The sequence below is a fragment of the Mixophyes fleayi genome, chromosome 4 (assembly GCF_038048845.1).
Source record: "Mixophyes fleayi isolate aMixFle1 chromosome 4, aMixFle1.hap1, whole genome shotgun sequence".
Taxonomy (NCBI): Eukaryota; Metazoa; Chordata; class Amphibia; order Anura; family Limnodynastidae; genus Mixophyes; species Mixophyes fleayi.
In genome coordinates, this window is record NC_134405.1 from 129,656,627 (window position 1) to 129,672,162 (window position 15,536).

General features: G+C 41.2%; 1 protein-coding gene across 1 annotated transcript in view; it reads left to right on the forward strand.

The window, feature by feature from the left end:
• Nucleotides 1-10,201, forward strand: part of LMAN1L (lectin, mannose binding 1 like) — a 47,900-nt gene extending 37,699 nt beyond the window's left edge. Inside the window, exon 13 of the mRNA XM_075208235.1 lies at nucleotides 9,918-10,201. Coding sequence (XP_075064336.1) covers nucleotides 9,918-9,954 — 37 coding nt within the window. The 3' untranslated portion in view covers nucleotides 9,955-10,201. The remainder of the gene's footprint in view (nucleotides 1-9,917) is intronic.
• The last annotated feature ends 5,335 nt before the right edge of the window (nucleotides 10,202-15,536 follow it).

Here is a 15,536-nt window from a genome sequence, read left to right on the forward strand (position 1 = left end):
TGACAGGATGGTGACAGCGGGACAGAGGATGGGGACAGAGGAGGAGAGCAGAGGATGGTGACAGCGGGACAGAGGTTAGTGACAGAGGATGGTGACAGCGGGACAGAGGAGGAGAGCAGAGGATGGTGACAGCGGGACAGAGGTTGGTGACAGGATGGTGACAGCGGGACAGAGGATGGTGACAGCGGGATAGAGGTTGGTGACAGGATGGTGACAGCGGGACAGAGGAGGGGGACAGCGGATGGTGACAGCGGGACAGAGGTTGGTGACAGGATGGTGACAGCGGCACAGAGGAGGAGAGCAGAGGATGGTGACAGCGGGACAGAGGTTGGTGACAGGATGGTGACAGCGGGACAGAGGTTGGTGACAGAGGATGGTGACAGCGGGACAGAGGAGGAGAGCAGAGGATGGTGACAGCGGGACAGAGGTTGGTGACAGGATGGTGACAGCGGGACAGAGGAGGAGAGCAGAGGATGGTGACAGCGGGACAGAGGTTGGTGACAGGATGGTGACAGCGGGACAGAGGAGGAGAGCAGAGGATGGTGACAGTGGGACAGAGGAGGGGGACAGAGGATGGTGACAGCGGGACAGAGGAGGAGAGCAGAGGATGGTGACAGCGGGACAGAGGTTGGTGACAGCGGGACAGAGGAGGGGGACAGAGGGTGGTGACAGCGGGACAGAGGAGGGGGACAGGATGGTGACAGCGGGACAGAGGAGGAGAGCAGAGGATGGTGACAGCGGGGCAGAGGAAGGGGACAGAGAGCAGAGGATGGTGACAGCAGGGCAGAGGAGGGGGACAGAGGGGCAGAGGATGGGGACAGAGGGGCAGAGGATGGGGACAGAAAGCAGAGGATGGGGACAGCAGGGCAGAGAAGGGGGACAGAGAGCAGAGGAGGGGCACAGTGGGGCAGAGGAGAGGCACAGCGGGGCAGAGGAGGGGGACACAGCGTGAGAGGGGCAGTGGAGGGGCACACAGCGTGAGAGGGCAGAGGAGGGGACAGCGTGTGAGAGGGCAGAGGAGGGGACATTGTGAGAGAGGGCAGAGGAGGGGACATTGTGAGAGAGGGCAGAGGAGGGGGGACAGCGTGACAGAGCAGAGGAGGGGTGACAGAGGGCAGAGGGGACAGTGTGAGAGAGGGCAGTGTGTCTGGATGCAGAGGGGGCAGTGTGTCTGGATGCAGAGGGTGCAGAGTGCCTGAGGGCAGAGTGTCTGGATGCAGAGGGGGCATTTTTGCATACAACTAAATAAGTATTTCTGTCCTGACCTAAATACTTATTACAATTTTTTGACCCAACTACTTCTAAAACAGGACTGCTCAATAATTATTTTGGAGGGGTGCCTTGAAAAAATTTGGAGACTCTAAGGGTGCCGCGAACTGCAAAAGTTTGGGAACCACTGTACTACACTATTGTGCTAGCTGTCATTCGTGGGCTGAAAAGTCCCCCTCTAGTGTCTGGTCTCACCTCTATGATGGCTGGCCACACCCCCTCTTGTGGGCCCCTAGCATTGCAGTCCCCCAGTGGGCCCATCATGCCCCAATCCAACACTGGCAACATGAAACACAACATATCTCCCAACTGTGGGAACAGTTGGGAGGAATGAATGCATGTACCCTAGGGAAGAGTCTGCTAATATAGCTGTAAATGTTCCCCAAACATAGCATGTTGCATACACTCATCTTGAAAGCCATCACAAAAACTGTAAAAATATGTAAGTACAGGTAGACTGTTATACGGCAATCTCACGTAGTATATTTTTTTCCTTTAAAGCGTCTGATATTTTGTTTTATAGCTGTTCTTCTACATATCAAAATTCCTTTCCAAAAGCTCTCTGCTTACCACATTCTCTGTCATGTGACTCGGAATCATATATCATTAATAGCAGTCTGAAGATAAAAAAAATAGGGGGGATGTAAAATACCAACATTCTTCTTATACTCTGCCAGAGTGATATATGTTTAAAAAAAAAAAAACACACATCTCATTTTTTTTCATGAGATTGCTGCTTTAAAATAGACCTAGCAGTTTATAACACATGGTTAACCTATTTTAACATTGACACTTTCTGCAGATGTATAAATATTAATCCATGCTCCTCAGATTAGTTCATGCACCCCATGGTCAATTGATAACCCTTCCTTAATGAATGATGTCTCCTTCTCCTTCTGATCAATTAATAAAGGTAACTTCATGACCCGCAGGTCAATTAATTTATCACCACCGTCCCATGTAACACATTTCTACCCCCAGGCACCTTCCCTCCCAGTTAATTCTCCTCAGCATACACAAACATACTGAGACACATGGCAGATTCACGCGCACGGTGATTGATTTAGGTGAAAAGCCCTATTTTCTGTGGCGTTTTCACCAGCGATATGGCATTTTCTCACGTCACCCTATTAAACGAGGCGCGTGGAAGTCTATTTACCAATTATTGTTGTAGTACACCTACAGCAGCAATACCTGTTTTATTATCGCCATCTGAGGATGACCATACTAGATTAAAATCATTAAGAATGTATTATTCTTTGAATAAAATTTTGTATATTTTAAATCTTTAAAGGTTTTTAAATTATTTTTCTATTTTTTTATTTTTTTTTCTATTAGTGGAACACAAAGCATTATAACTTGGCTACTCCCGTGATATTATTTTACTAAATTGTAGCAATAAGCGGAGATAATTTTTTTTTTTAAAAAAAAATAGAAAAAAATCATCCCTATCACTGAAGAAAGAGACCTCTTATTAAATAGTCCCCACAGTGTCACACTCATAGAGAAACAGAAAAGTGTTTCCCTTGCAATCCTCTCTTTCCCACCTTACAGATTAAGTGGTTCTCGCTCTGCGGGCTGCAGAAGCTCTATCTCTCCTAGATTGTAAGCTTGCAAGCAGGGTTCTCTTACCTCTCTGTCTGTATGTATTACACAATATTGTTTTATTTCTGTTTGTTCCCATTTGTAAAGCGCTACAGAATTTTCTGGCGCTATATAAATAGATGATGATGATGTCACATGATGCTTGCAGGTCTATACAAGCACGTGTAGCCCTGCCCCTGCATGGACTGCACACCGTTCCTCTCTCAATTAGATTGGTCAGCACTGACAGTATTGATCCAGTTGTGCAGCATCCGCTCATCTATAGTGCAGTCTAGTTCTGCAGAGTAGGGATAATTAGTGGCTGGGTTAGCTGGTCCAAACAACCTCTGATGTGACTGTGGCTTGTTCACGTCGAAATAAATGATTGTAGAATTTATTTCAATTAGTGGTGCAGGCGCCTCTGTATATCATTGCAAATGTACTGATTTTTGGTATTAGAAATGTATTGATAACTGATGCAATAGGCATATAGTGGAGGAAAGGTGTTTCTGCAACTGTCTGAAGAAAGGATCTCATGCTAATTAGGCCCTTTGATGTGTGAGTGTCCAACTCACACATCAACACACAGGATGGGGTAGTTAGACTTGTTATGTTTCTCTCTAAGTAAGGATGCAAGTAATTTAGGAAATCACAGATTGGTGTAATTTTTGTTAAGTATAAATTGCATTTAAAATCAAGTTTAGAGAACATATTACATCCCGATGCTAATCTTTGAATGTAATATCACAGACTTTTTGGTGCCTGGTCGGAAAAGGTGCTGATTTACCCCCCTGCCAACATATGAGTCAGAAACTGTATAAAAAGAGCATTGCTTGACCATGTTTTGTAGTAATCCATCTGTAACTTTTGGAGATCACTCGTACCGCAAACTAGTGTGTAACTGTCCTTCTAAGGTCTGCTTGAGCTAATAAAACATTACTGTTTCAAGATCCTGCTTTGACACCCACTTACTTGCTGTAATTCCTGTGACCTACAGATTAGACCAATTAAATCTGTTATTCAGCTGTTCTAAGGTTAGGACCCAGCATCTAGTACAACGCTCTGCCCGCTACCCTGCATCTCTGGCCAGGGTGAACCATCCACAGCAACCCTGATCTGAAGACCAGGTCTGGGGTACCAGTTCAGGTGCAAGGGGGTACACTAGCAGCGAGAGTTACTCAGAAGGAAGTGGTTCTAGGTGCCGTTGAAGGAGCCTAGAGCTGGCAGCAGGAGTCCCTCCTACTACATTTAGAGGGGCGCAATTGGGATAAAGAAAGGGGACAGTGGCAAGGCAAGCCCAGCTGGCTCCCAGCAACACAGACAGGGTGGCATAGGAGATCCATCCTGTCACAGGGATTGGCCCACTAAAAGTTATGACAGTTGTGAGGTATGGGGAGACACATAAGGTTGGAGTGTCGGCTGCTGCTTTCCTCTCTCACCTTTCTTCTTCTGTCCACAAGACAGTGGCCAGAGCTTCTTGGGAAATAACTACAATACATTTGTGTGCAGAGGGGTGGGAGGTTCTGGGCTATGTCTCTAAGTGCACACCTGGACTCCCATGTGTTCTCTTTCTACCAGGACAGTCTGAATTTTTCACCCAAAATCTATAACTGCCAATGCTTATTCTCCATAATTCAAACTTTTGGGGCACCCACAGTTTTCTATAACCAATTTACTTTATTTGGGTCTACAGGAAATATGGACTGGATTTTATGTTCTGAGAAGACTTCAGATCACATAGGTGACCCATTTTTGCCTTTCATAATGTTAGATTGCTACCCAGGCAATAGCATTAGCCTATAAGTCTGTCTACCCATTATTATGACAGACCCCAGTGGTTCTCCTTGAAACAAGTGCAAAGAAGAGGCTGATCCAGCTTTTAATTTAGTTTACAAGAGGGTCTGAAACGTTGGCTCCATGAGCTCCGTTGTTAATCTGGCAAAGTAATGGAGTACATTGAAACAAGTAAACATTCTAATATCAGAACTTCAGCCAATGCTGTACACATCTGCTCCACATTCTGCTGCTTAACCCGTAATAATCAGATCTGTGGGTTTTTTCCTTATACCATGTGGCCATATATATTTCCTGGTAATAATATGTGCCGTTCTAAACTGTTCTGTGATATTGCAAAGGAAGAATAATACTTTCTGTCAGCCAGAATGTTCCTGGTAGAGCCCTGTCCGTAACATACCACTTTCATGATCCCAGTAACAATCTGTACAAAGTGATAAGTGAGCGACTGTTTAGCATAGACACCTGCCAGAACTGTCATTAATATATTCTGTTTGCAGATGGTGTTTTATTTAGGGGTTCCATCTGGAGAAAGAAAATATTCTGCTCCCTCCCATCCATCCTTCCATCCCATTCTCATTTGAGAATCTATGTTAACCACTTAATTTCATAGACTTCACAGTATTTAAGTGTGTTCGGCTTACTTGGTACATTCAAGAGGAAAACAAGCTTTCCTTATTTTATTTTTCTCTGTGGACATAATACAATGGGTAATAATAATAATAATAAATGGCTTTTTTTTATTTTATAAAGGGTTTCAAAATTGTGTGTTTAGAGTATGCTAGTTTCATGTAGTGTATACATATTAAAGTCTCAGTGCTTCTGCTTGCATTTATTATTTATATGTAAATACTGGTTTACATAGAATGCACATCTCAGAGATGTAACACAGTATTATTACTACTGTAGTATTAAAATTATTACATTTTCAGTACCGGTTTTGTATAGTTTGTTAAAAGGGATACAACATCCCTATGAGTGGTGTGGAGGAGGGCTAGAAGGGAACTCCTCATCACAACCATTAAAATCAGTCCTAAAGTTACAGTAATCTAATATATGAATGCAAGAACAAAGCAGACTTCAGATAGCTGTCACATCATGCTGAAAGCTGTAGTACGTTAGAAATAGTAGAGACATAGATTAGCTATACATGATGTAGGTCTTTCAAATGTTTAAAGGAATCCATGTGCTCATATTGAAGAATCGTAGCTAAAAATGCTTCATATACATTAAATCAGTAGTAACAGGCTAATGTCTCACCTTTGTACAGATTGATGCATAAGTAATACGCTTGGTGCTTAATTCAACTGATTTTAAGATTTAAAATCCGTTTAAGATCATAAAGCGTATTAGACAGTTGGTTGGCCATGTAGGAGGTCATCATAACCATAACAGAGGTTCCGTGTGTCTGTATCAGTCTGGTCATGCAGCCCGATCCCTGAGCAAAAAAAACCTGTGTGACCAAATCTATCACACCTGGCCTATCTACAATATTGATTTAGGTAATTGTTTTTTTACCGATGATTTATATCATGCAATATTACATCAGTGCAATGCAATGCCACATCCGTTTATGATGCATTTACAATATGTGATTACAGAAAATATTTTGAATTATTGGTTATTATATGGATCAAATGACAACCAACATTGTGCAAATAAGCAAGGCCTACAATGAATAGCTTACCAGTACCCCTGTGGATTGAGTAATTTTCATTGGCACATATTATATTTAATCACTGAAGGTGATGATTAAGGTGGGGATAAATACTGTAGGAAATAGATTGGTGAGAAAATTTCAGTTTAGCAGGAGCTAAGAATTCTAGGTGTCAGAAGTACAAGTACGTGCAATAGTTTGAGTGTAAAAAAAAAAAAAAGGTGTCACATGTTCCATTGATGATGAATCTGAAATATGGACCTGGAATTACTAAGCAGTGTGGTTCCTCTTAACATGTATTAAAGAAACATATGAGGGTTATGTGAAAAAAAACATATTTTAATAAGTAGTTTAGTTTCTGTCAAAATGACAAGTTAGGATCAGAGGAACTGTTTTGACACATCTAATACATTCATGGTACTGCCTAGAATTAAATGTGGCAGATGGTCTTGGAATAACAAGTAGAGTAGACAGCAAGACTTTCCGAATGCAAGGAAAATTTAAATCACAAATGTGATTTAATATCAACTGTTTCAGCCTTAACATACTTTTCATTAAATTAGGAGCAGGACAATTTTCACTTGATTCTCACACATTAATGGTGCAATCCCTTGTAAAAATGAGAGGTATTTCTTTAACATGAATCACTCAGATTACTGGCAGCCCAGGCGGAAGGGGGGCTGTCTCTGTGAAAGAAATGTGCCTTAAAGTACAGAATTAATATGGGTTTGAATGCATTTATCCAAGCAGTTATAGGAAAAATAATGAGGGTAAATGACTGTGTATATAATTCAGATTAATGTGCCAGATTGCTACTAATGCAATTAATATTCTGCCCTATTGGGTTCTGACTGGGGATGGAACAGACATCTTGGTGGGAATGACCTGATGATGGTGTGCAGAGGAAACCACCGACTGCCTGGCTCAAGCTTAGAAGTCAGGTTACAATCACCTAAGAGCTATTAGAAACACAATGCTTCCAGGAGAGGAGCACTTTTATTTTATTTATTTTTTGTTGCAGTGGCGACTACAGCAATCTGACATACAGATCAATTTTAGCAAAGGGAACACCGAGTTATAGAATGCCCTCCTGAAAAAATGAGTTTCAACTTCAAGTTAAAAATGTACAAAGCTTGCCATTTAAAGAACAAAAACGTTTGGGATTTGTTCTTTAACAAATGTACACAATCCAAATCATAGCTTAAAAGAAGACCCTTGAGTCACCAACCTGGAAGGTTATCACAGAGGTTGAGGAATAATAGAAAAAGAGAAAACTTCACCTCTTCTATTACCTGCACCAGGGGATTACAGATCTCCTTCCACTTACCAATTTGTTTATACAGTGCTGAGGAGAAGGTGGTAACCAAAGCTTCAATATGTTGGGCCTTCATCCAGCGGGAGCTGGTGTGTAATTCTTTAAGTGTTTAAGAACATACTGTGTAGATGAGGGTGATGCTGCGGTACTGTTCCTCTGTGTCAGTGAAAGTCTGGGCTGTGAAGTCATCACGAAGCGCTATTCTCCCAGTCGCTGGCAGAAAGACGCAGCAGTGGATCGTATGATTTTAATGACCATCACAGCACTGAGAAGGTCATCTCCCTGTGAAGCCTACCAAACCTGCTAACACACAGTACCAAATGGTAGGGGAGGAGAACAATGATTTACAGGGTGGAAGTTGAAGGAGGTGGGAATGAATTACAAATTAGTACCTGTCAGCTTTTATGTTATAATATTATTACTTCAAGGACAAAAATTGATAAGATCAGACTAGAAATATCCTCTTCCTCGACAAGCATTCGACTCAATTCCTTCCCACTACCCTCTGACACCCTCTCTTCATTTGACCCCACAAATGAAGAGGAGATTTCTACTCTCTTCTTATCTTCCTACTCTACCTCCTGTCCTCTTGATCCTATTCCCTTGCAAATTGGTAGATCCCTGTCTCCTGTGCTCATCTCACCTCTAACTAAAATCTGTAATCTCTCGCTCTCTACTGGCATCTTTCCATCACTATACAAGCACGCAGTGATTACTCCTATTCTAAAAAAACAAAACTCCGACCCAAACTCTCTCTCAAATTACCGTCCCATCTCTCAGCTCCCATGCCCCTCCAAGCTTCTAGAGAGACTTGCCTACACTCGCCTCACACGCTTCCTTTCCGCAAACAACCTGTTGGATCCTCTTCAGTCTGGCTTTCGTTCTCAACACTCCACAGAGACTGCGCTGACCAAGGTTGTCAATGATCTGATCACTGCTAAAACTGAACGCCATTACTCTCTCCTAATTCTCCTGGATCTCTCGGCTGCATTTGACACCGTTGACCATTCTCTTCTCATACAAACGCTGCAATCCCTAGGTCTTCAAGACACTGTTCTATCCTGGTTCTCATCCTACCTTTCTAATCGCTCTTTCACTGTTAATTTCTCTGGAGCCACCTCTGCTCCGCTTCCCCTATCAGTTGGAGTACCACAAGGCTCAGTACTAGGTCCTCTGCTGTTCTCTATCTATACCACTTCTCTTGGAAATCTAATAAGTTCCTTTGGCTTTCAGTATCATCTCTATGCGGATGATACCCAAATCTATCTATCCTCTCCTGATCTCTCGACATCTGTGTTGTCCCGTGTAACTGACTGTCTTTCTGCCATATCATCTTGGATGTCCTCTCGCCAACTCAAACTTAATCTTTTTAAAACAGAGTTAATAATATTCCCACCCGCCAACAAGAGCATATCTGACATTTCTATTTCTGTTGATAACATGACCATAAATCCCACCCCACAAGCTCGCTGCCTAGGTGTAATCCTTGATTCACACCTATCCTTTGTTCCCCACATTGACTCTATATCTAAATCATGTTACATACATCTAAAGAACATTTCCAGAATCCGCACATATCTCATACAAGACACTGCTAAAACCTTAATTTATGCACTTCTCATCTCCCGCATTGACTATTACAATTCCCTCCTAACTGGTCTTCCCAAAAACAGACTCAAACCCCTACAATCTATTTTGCATGCTGCGGCAAGACTGATTTTCCTTGCAAATCGCTATTCCTCTGTTGAATCACTCTGTATGTCTCTGCACTGGCTGCCTGTCTTGTACCGAATCCAATATAAAATACTTTTACTAACCTACAAGGCCATCAACAAAGCTGCACCAACATACATCTCCTCTCTTGTCTCAAAATATCTCCCAACTCGGCAACTCCGTTCTGCAAAAGATCTGCGTCTCTCATCCACCCTCATTACATCCTCCCATTCCGGGTTACAGGACCTTTTTCGGGCTGCACCCACTCTATGGAACTCTCTCCCTCACACAATATGACTCTCCTCTGGTCTACAAACTTTCAAGTGTTCTCTGAAAACCTACCTATTCAGACAAGCTTATAATATTCCTCAACCACCCTCTTAACCTCACTACCTTTAGCCTGTTACTGCCTGTTACACAATTTCACACAAGACAACTACCCCCTGACCAACATTGTTGTGTGACATTGGTGCTATATAAATAAATAAATGATGATGATGATGATGAATATTTGTTTGCTGTCTGCTGTGTGGAATAAAAATGTTAAACTTGTAACTTAATCATTTCTTTTTTTCTCCTCATTAGAAGCCAAAGAGAATCTGGCTCTAAGAAATTTTACTGAAGACAGAGAGGAAATTATGAAATAACTGGGCTTGTGCTCCATGCCTGAAGGGAAGTGCTTCCTGGAATACACAGAGACTAGAGTAAATGGAGCAAATTATTATATCCCAGGATTCATATTGTGCAATACAGTATCATGTAGTTACATCAAAGATAGAAATATTTTGAGAAGACAAATTGAGAAAATTCCACCATATTGAGCAACAAATAATAGATTCCCTTCATTATCTGCTTTTATTGTGCAAATGGATTTGGAGAAATAATAGCGTCTAAATGAAATAATTTGAAGCAGTTGAAAATCAGTAAAGACTTTTTATAACATTCTCTTGTTTCCTGTACTCTATATAGCAAATGTTAATGCATATTTATTGTGCATCCTGTTGCTTTATAGGAACACTTGTAATAAAAGGCCAGAACAGGCCAGAGAACAATTGCAAGCGCGGTCCTTAAAGACTAATTGAATGTTTGCAGCCTCTAGGGAGGCTGCCTTGCTGCTGCCGGCAGGATATGACAGAGACGGCCTCTTTCTACATATAGGCAGCATGTTGTTCACAGGTGAGTCACAGGACAAGGATGGCCTCCCATTGATTATTGCAGACATTGGGAGATCCACCAAATCAGGTGGATATGCGGCTAACTGGTATGTTTCATTTTGTTTTACTTATTGAACTCCAATTTTTGTCTTACTTGTGTGTGTGTGTGTGTGTGTGTGTGTGGAGTAATCCTTTAACCTGTAGGATAAACTATTGTTTGGGCTGCGTCAACATGCTCTCATTCTCGTTTTGATCTCATAACGTGATCTGATGCTTCTCATCAAAGGTGCTTTTGTGCAATTAAGCATCGTTTGTAACTTTAATTCCATTTTGGGCTCCCATATTTCCCCGATGATCTGGGAAGGGGGGATGATGCCCTGAGCTTTCCACCACCTTAAACCTTTGATGCCTTCCTTCTGGGGGTGGGCAAGTTTCCGGACCCTGGATGAAGCTTCAGCGGATCCCAAGTTAAAGGGTCTACACTTGCAGTGAAGTCTGAAGACTCTTGCCTCCTGAGGGGCCTGTTGGTTTCTGAGGTTTGGGATGAAGGGGCCCTGCCTATTTAGAGAAGGACCTGATGTTTGACAAACCATATTACACTTTTGAGGGTGAAGGTTGTTTTTCTTTTTTGCACTAGGAACATGAAAACACAGATCCTGGCTTTCAAAATGAACACTAAGCCCATTACTATTACAATATTTACCCTTCATCTCAAAAAGCAAATGAACCTAAAGTACAAGTTGAACCAACAATGAAAAGTAGGGACGTGTAGACGAATATGTTTCTAAAACCATCTTCATGTTTTTGTTTTGGATCTAGATTTCATTAGAAATGGCTACAAACAGGTAAAATTGAATTTTGAGCTGTTTTTGTTCCTACATTAGTATTTACATCTCCAAATGGTCCTCTAATGCCATTTGGAGGTTCCTGGCATACCACATGGTAAGTTGGCTCTCAAAAACACACATATGTATGACCCTAATATAGGGACTCTCATAGTTCAAAGCAGGGGTTGGCAACCCCCGGCACGCGTGTCACATCTGGCCACTTCTATGTGGCACACTGGAGTTCCGCAGCTGCCTTACTACGTGCACATGCACAGAAGCTCCATTTCGGCTTCTTTAGTGAAGAAGCTACCAGGCATGACTGAATTGGGGGCACAACTATTTGGCATAATATTAACTGGGGCTCTTCTATGAGGCATAATATGAATTGAGGATACTACTAAATGCCATAATATGAATTGGGGGCACAACTATGAGGCATAATATTAACCGTGTGCACTACTGTGGCATAATATGAATTGAGGCTAATACTAGGTGGCATTATTTCAGCGCTTATTTGTTGGTCCCATTACTTGATATTTGTATCATAAAATAAGAAATATATATATATACAGACACAGACCTGGGCTGGCCTAGATTTTAGCCTGCACACTTATAGAGAAAGGTTGCCAACCCCTGGTTTAAAGTGGCGAAGTCATATAATTGGATGAACAAAAGTATATTGGTTAATATTGTTTTATCGTGCGATTGCACTCAGTATGCCACGCTACACGGGGCATGGCGTTATCACGCGGTAAATACGCATGCACACACTCGCACTACAACATTTAGTTATTTATATATATTTCATATTTATATTGATTCCATTCCACAGTGATTTATGAGCAGATAGTATTTAGTTTATTATTAGTTTATATATTATGATTATATGTACACTTTAGTGTTATTTAAGGTCCAGGTTATAGGAAATGTGTCGTGTCTGGTATCATTTTAATCCCCTATTCATCAGCAGTTATCTGGTTCTTTCACCGAAGAGATCGCACATTGCATGCTCTAGTTAGTGATGTTAGGGAATAAATACTTAAAAGTAATACTGACTGTAATGTGTAAATAGACTAGATTAAACTGGTTTCTGGGCGGGAGAATCATCTGGAATGTTGACCCTCAGCCTTGGAGGGGATTGTTTGAACTAGCCTATGACCTGTTTACACTGGACCCACCTGAAGTCTGGACCTATAGAAGCAAGCCACACCATCTGCATTGTTCTCACTGTAACACTGAGTGTATATAATAGCTCTCACTGGCACTAGCCAGTCTCTTCTGACCACAGTATTCTGGAGTGAAATACTGTTCGCTGGTGCCAGTGGGAGCGCAAGCGAGCGCGGTATGTATGTATCTTTTGGTATTATCTGTACTGTATTATAATCATGTATTGAATTGTTAAATTTTGCATCTGCTAAAATAAATTACTTTGTGCCTTGGAAACACAACACAATCGCTTGGGCAATGCTTATTTGAAAACGATAGAATTACTTTAATAAGAGTTAGGACCACCCTATTAGCAGACAGAATCGCCTTGATGTATCGGGTGTCTACCATACATTTGCAAATGTGTGTAACTGAGAACTCAGCAATTTTATGTACAGGTAGAAAGATAGCTCTTTTACTGGATCATAGCAGTGTGCTGGGGGATTTTTCTCTATAGTTTTCCTTTCTGGATAACACCACCCTTTCAAGCACCTGCTGTAAACCTATAAATTGATTGAGACACTTCATTTCTGTATTGTAGTCCAGTGGATTTCAAACTTTTTCAGCTCAAGGCACCCTTAGGGTCTCCATAATTTTTTCAAGGCACCCCTAAGCCAAAATAATTACCAAGTATTCCCCCACCTTGCTTACCACTGGCCCTGGCCGAGGCACCCCTGTGAGATCACCGAGGCACCCCAGGGAGCCTAGGCACACAGTTTGGGAACCACTGTTGTAGTCTGATTTCAGTGTCATTCAATAGGTTTATAGATAAGCAGTCAGCTCTGTTGTTATGCACGTTTTGTCGCTATCCAATAACGATTGTCGAATCTCAATTTGTGTTTCCAAAGCACAAATATTCTCAAAAAGTAGCAGAATAATTCAAGTGAAATAATAATAAGTACAGCCATTACTTAGCGCAGGTGCTCTGGATCCAGTGAACAGTCAATCAGGTCTGTGGTCAAGATGACTGAACACTAGATGAAAAGCTTCTGCTTATATGCAGACAGAAATACAGTAAAACAATGCAGATGGTGTGGCTTGCTTCTATTGGTCCAGGCTTCAGGAAGGTCCAGGGGGTTGTAGATCATAGGCTAGTTTAAACTAAAGAATCCAAAGGTGGGGGTCATCTCTCCAGGGAATGTGCTCTATTTTTCCCGCCAAGACTCCAGTTCCAACTAGTCTATTAGCATTTTCTAGTCAGCATTATATTAAAGGTTTATTCCCTAACATCAATAACTAGAGTATGCAATGAGCAATCTCTTCGCCGAATGAACCGAACAGTTGCTGATGTAAAGGGGATTAATATGATACCAGACATGATACGTTTCCTTTAACCTGTACCATATGTATTACTAATATGCATATAACTTATAATATTACACATAAACACTACTATATTTCGACATAAATAACTATGTGTTGCGACTATAATTAATGTGTACTATTTACAAAGATGCGTATTGGTGCGAATGTGTGTATATGTGTAAAAACTGCTATTGCCACGTGTTGCGGCTGCGTACGCCCTTCCACTCTGTAGCGTGCAATACGCATCTTTTCAGACAAAGACAACCAAACCTGCTCGATATTAATTGAAATTACTTTATCCAATTTGCTGACTTCGACACTGGAATATAATTGTCCCCACAATCTTATCTTTATCTCAGATACCTTCATTTCTGATGAGCTCCTGAAACTTTTAAATATATATTTGTGAAGCTACTAGTCTAAAAACAGCAACTTGTATTTGAGGCACAGTTGCCTACACTCTCGAAATGTCTGAGAAACTCTTGAATTGGGGGTATATGAAGAGAGCAGACAATTCTCCTGGAGAACACTTACTTTCTGTAAGTTGGACAGAACATTATTCTAATTGCATAATTAAGCCCCACGCTCCGTAAACACCTAGTGACATGGCCGTGATGATGTGCATTGCATTGTCAAGCCCCGACTTGCTGTTTTCCTACATAACCTTCCTATCTCACAGAAACAAAGTAGGCAAATAGGATTAGTTGTACATTACTTTAACCGAAATTCAAAAGCTAACCTAAACTCTAAACCTATCCTCAATCCAAAAATAGACACTAACTTTACATTTCAACCAACAAACTTGTACCCTTCAAAGCCGGATGAATCCAGAACATGACAGGTTTTCACAAGTAATATCGCACCACCAGTACCTGTAAACCAAACTATATTTAGTCACTCGATATTGTAGTTTCATCAAGCATATAAAAATATTTGTGAATTTCAAGGGGTGTTGTAAAACTAGCACCACATTAATATTCTCTTGGAATACTGTTTACGCCTTGTGATAATATGGAGAGACATGACATTAGGAAAATGCTAATAAGACAGTTTTTTAAATAAGATTAAATCTTAGCCTGGGGTTGCATTACATATTTTATCATTGTGAAATATTATTTATAACAAGCTGGAGTATTTATTTGCCCTGAGGATAAAAGGGTTACACTGTTAATACAACAGAAAGTGACAGTCATTAATGCTGATAACACTCAAGTAAAACGTACAGGAGAAATAATATTGACAAAGGTCACAATCTGAAGATGGTTATGAAATGCAGTTGCAGACAACATGTGTCTATTGACATGGCACACACGCCAGCAGGAGCAGCAAATGCTTCTCTTGTTTGTTTCCATATATATATTTTGTGGTTGTGTTTCATCCATCCAGAACACTTTGATGTTGAACTTGGGATAAGGTAATAGGAAAGGTTTCCTCCTGACAATTCTTCCATGCAGATCATTTTTGTTTCAGCAACGTTGTCCTGTAAACACTGCTCTAAGTGAGTTATGCTTTGTACATCAGAATAGTTTACTAGCAGTTTTATCAGAAATTTTCCTGTCACTTCTAAAATGTATATTAATTTCAACAGATACCCCTAAGTTATATTTCTTAATGATGATTCTGACAGTGGAAGTTCCAAGCTGGAGGTAGTTATACATTGTTTTACTGTGCACCCCTGGTTTGTAGCAGTCAAATCTAGTGTAGGTACAGCA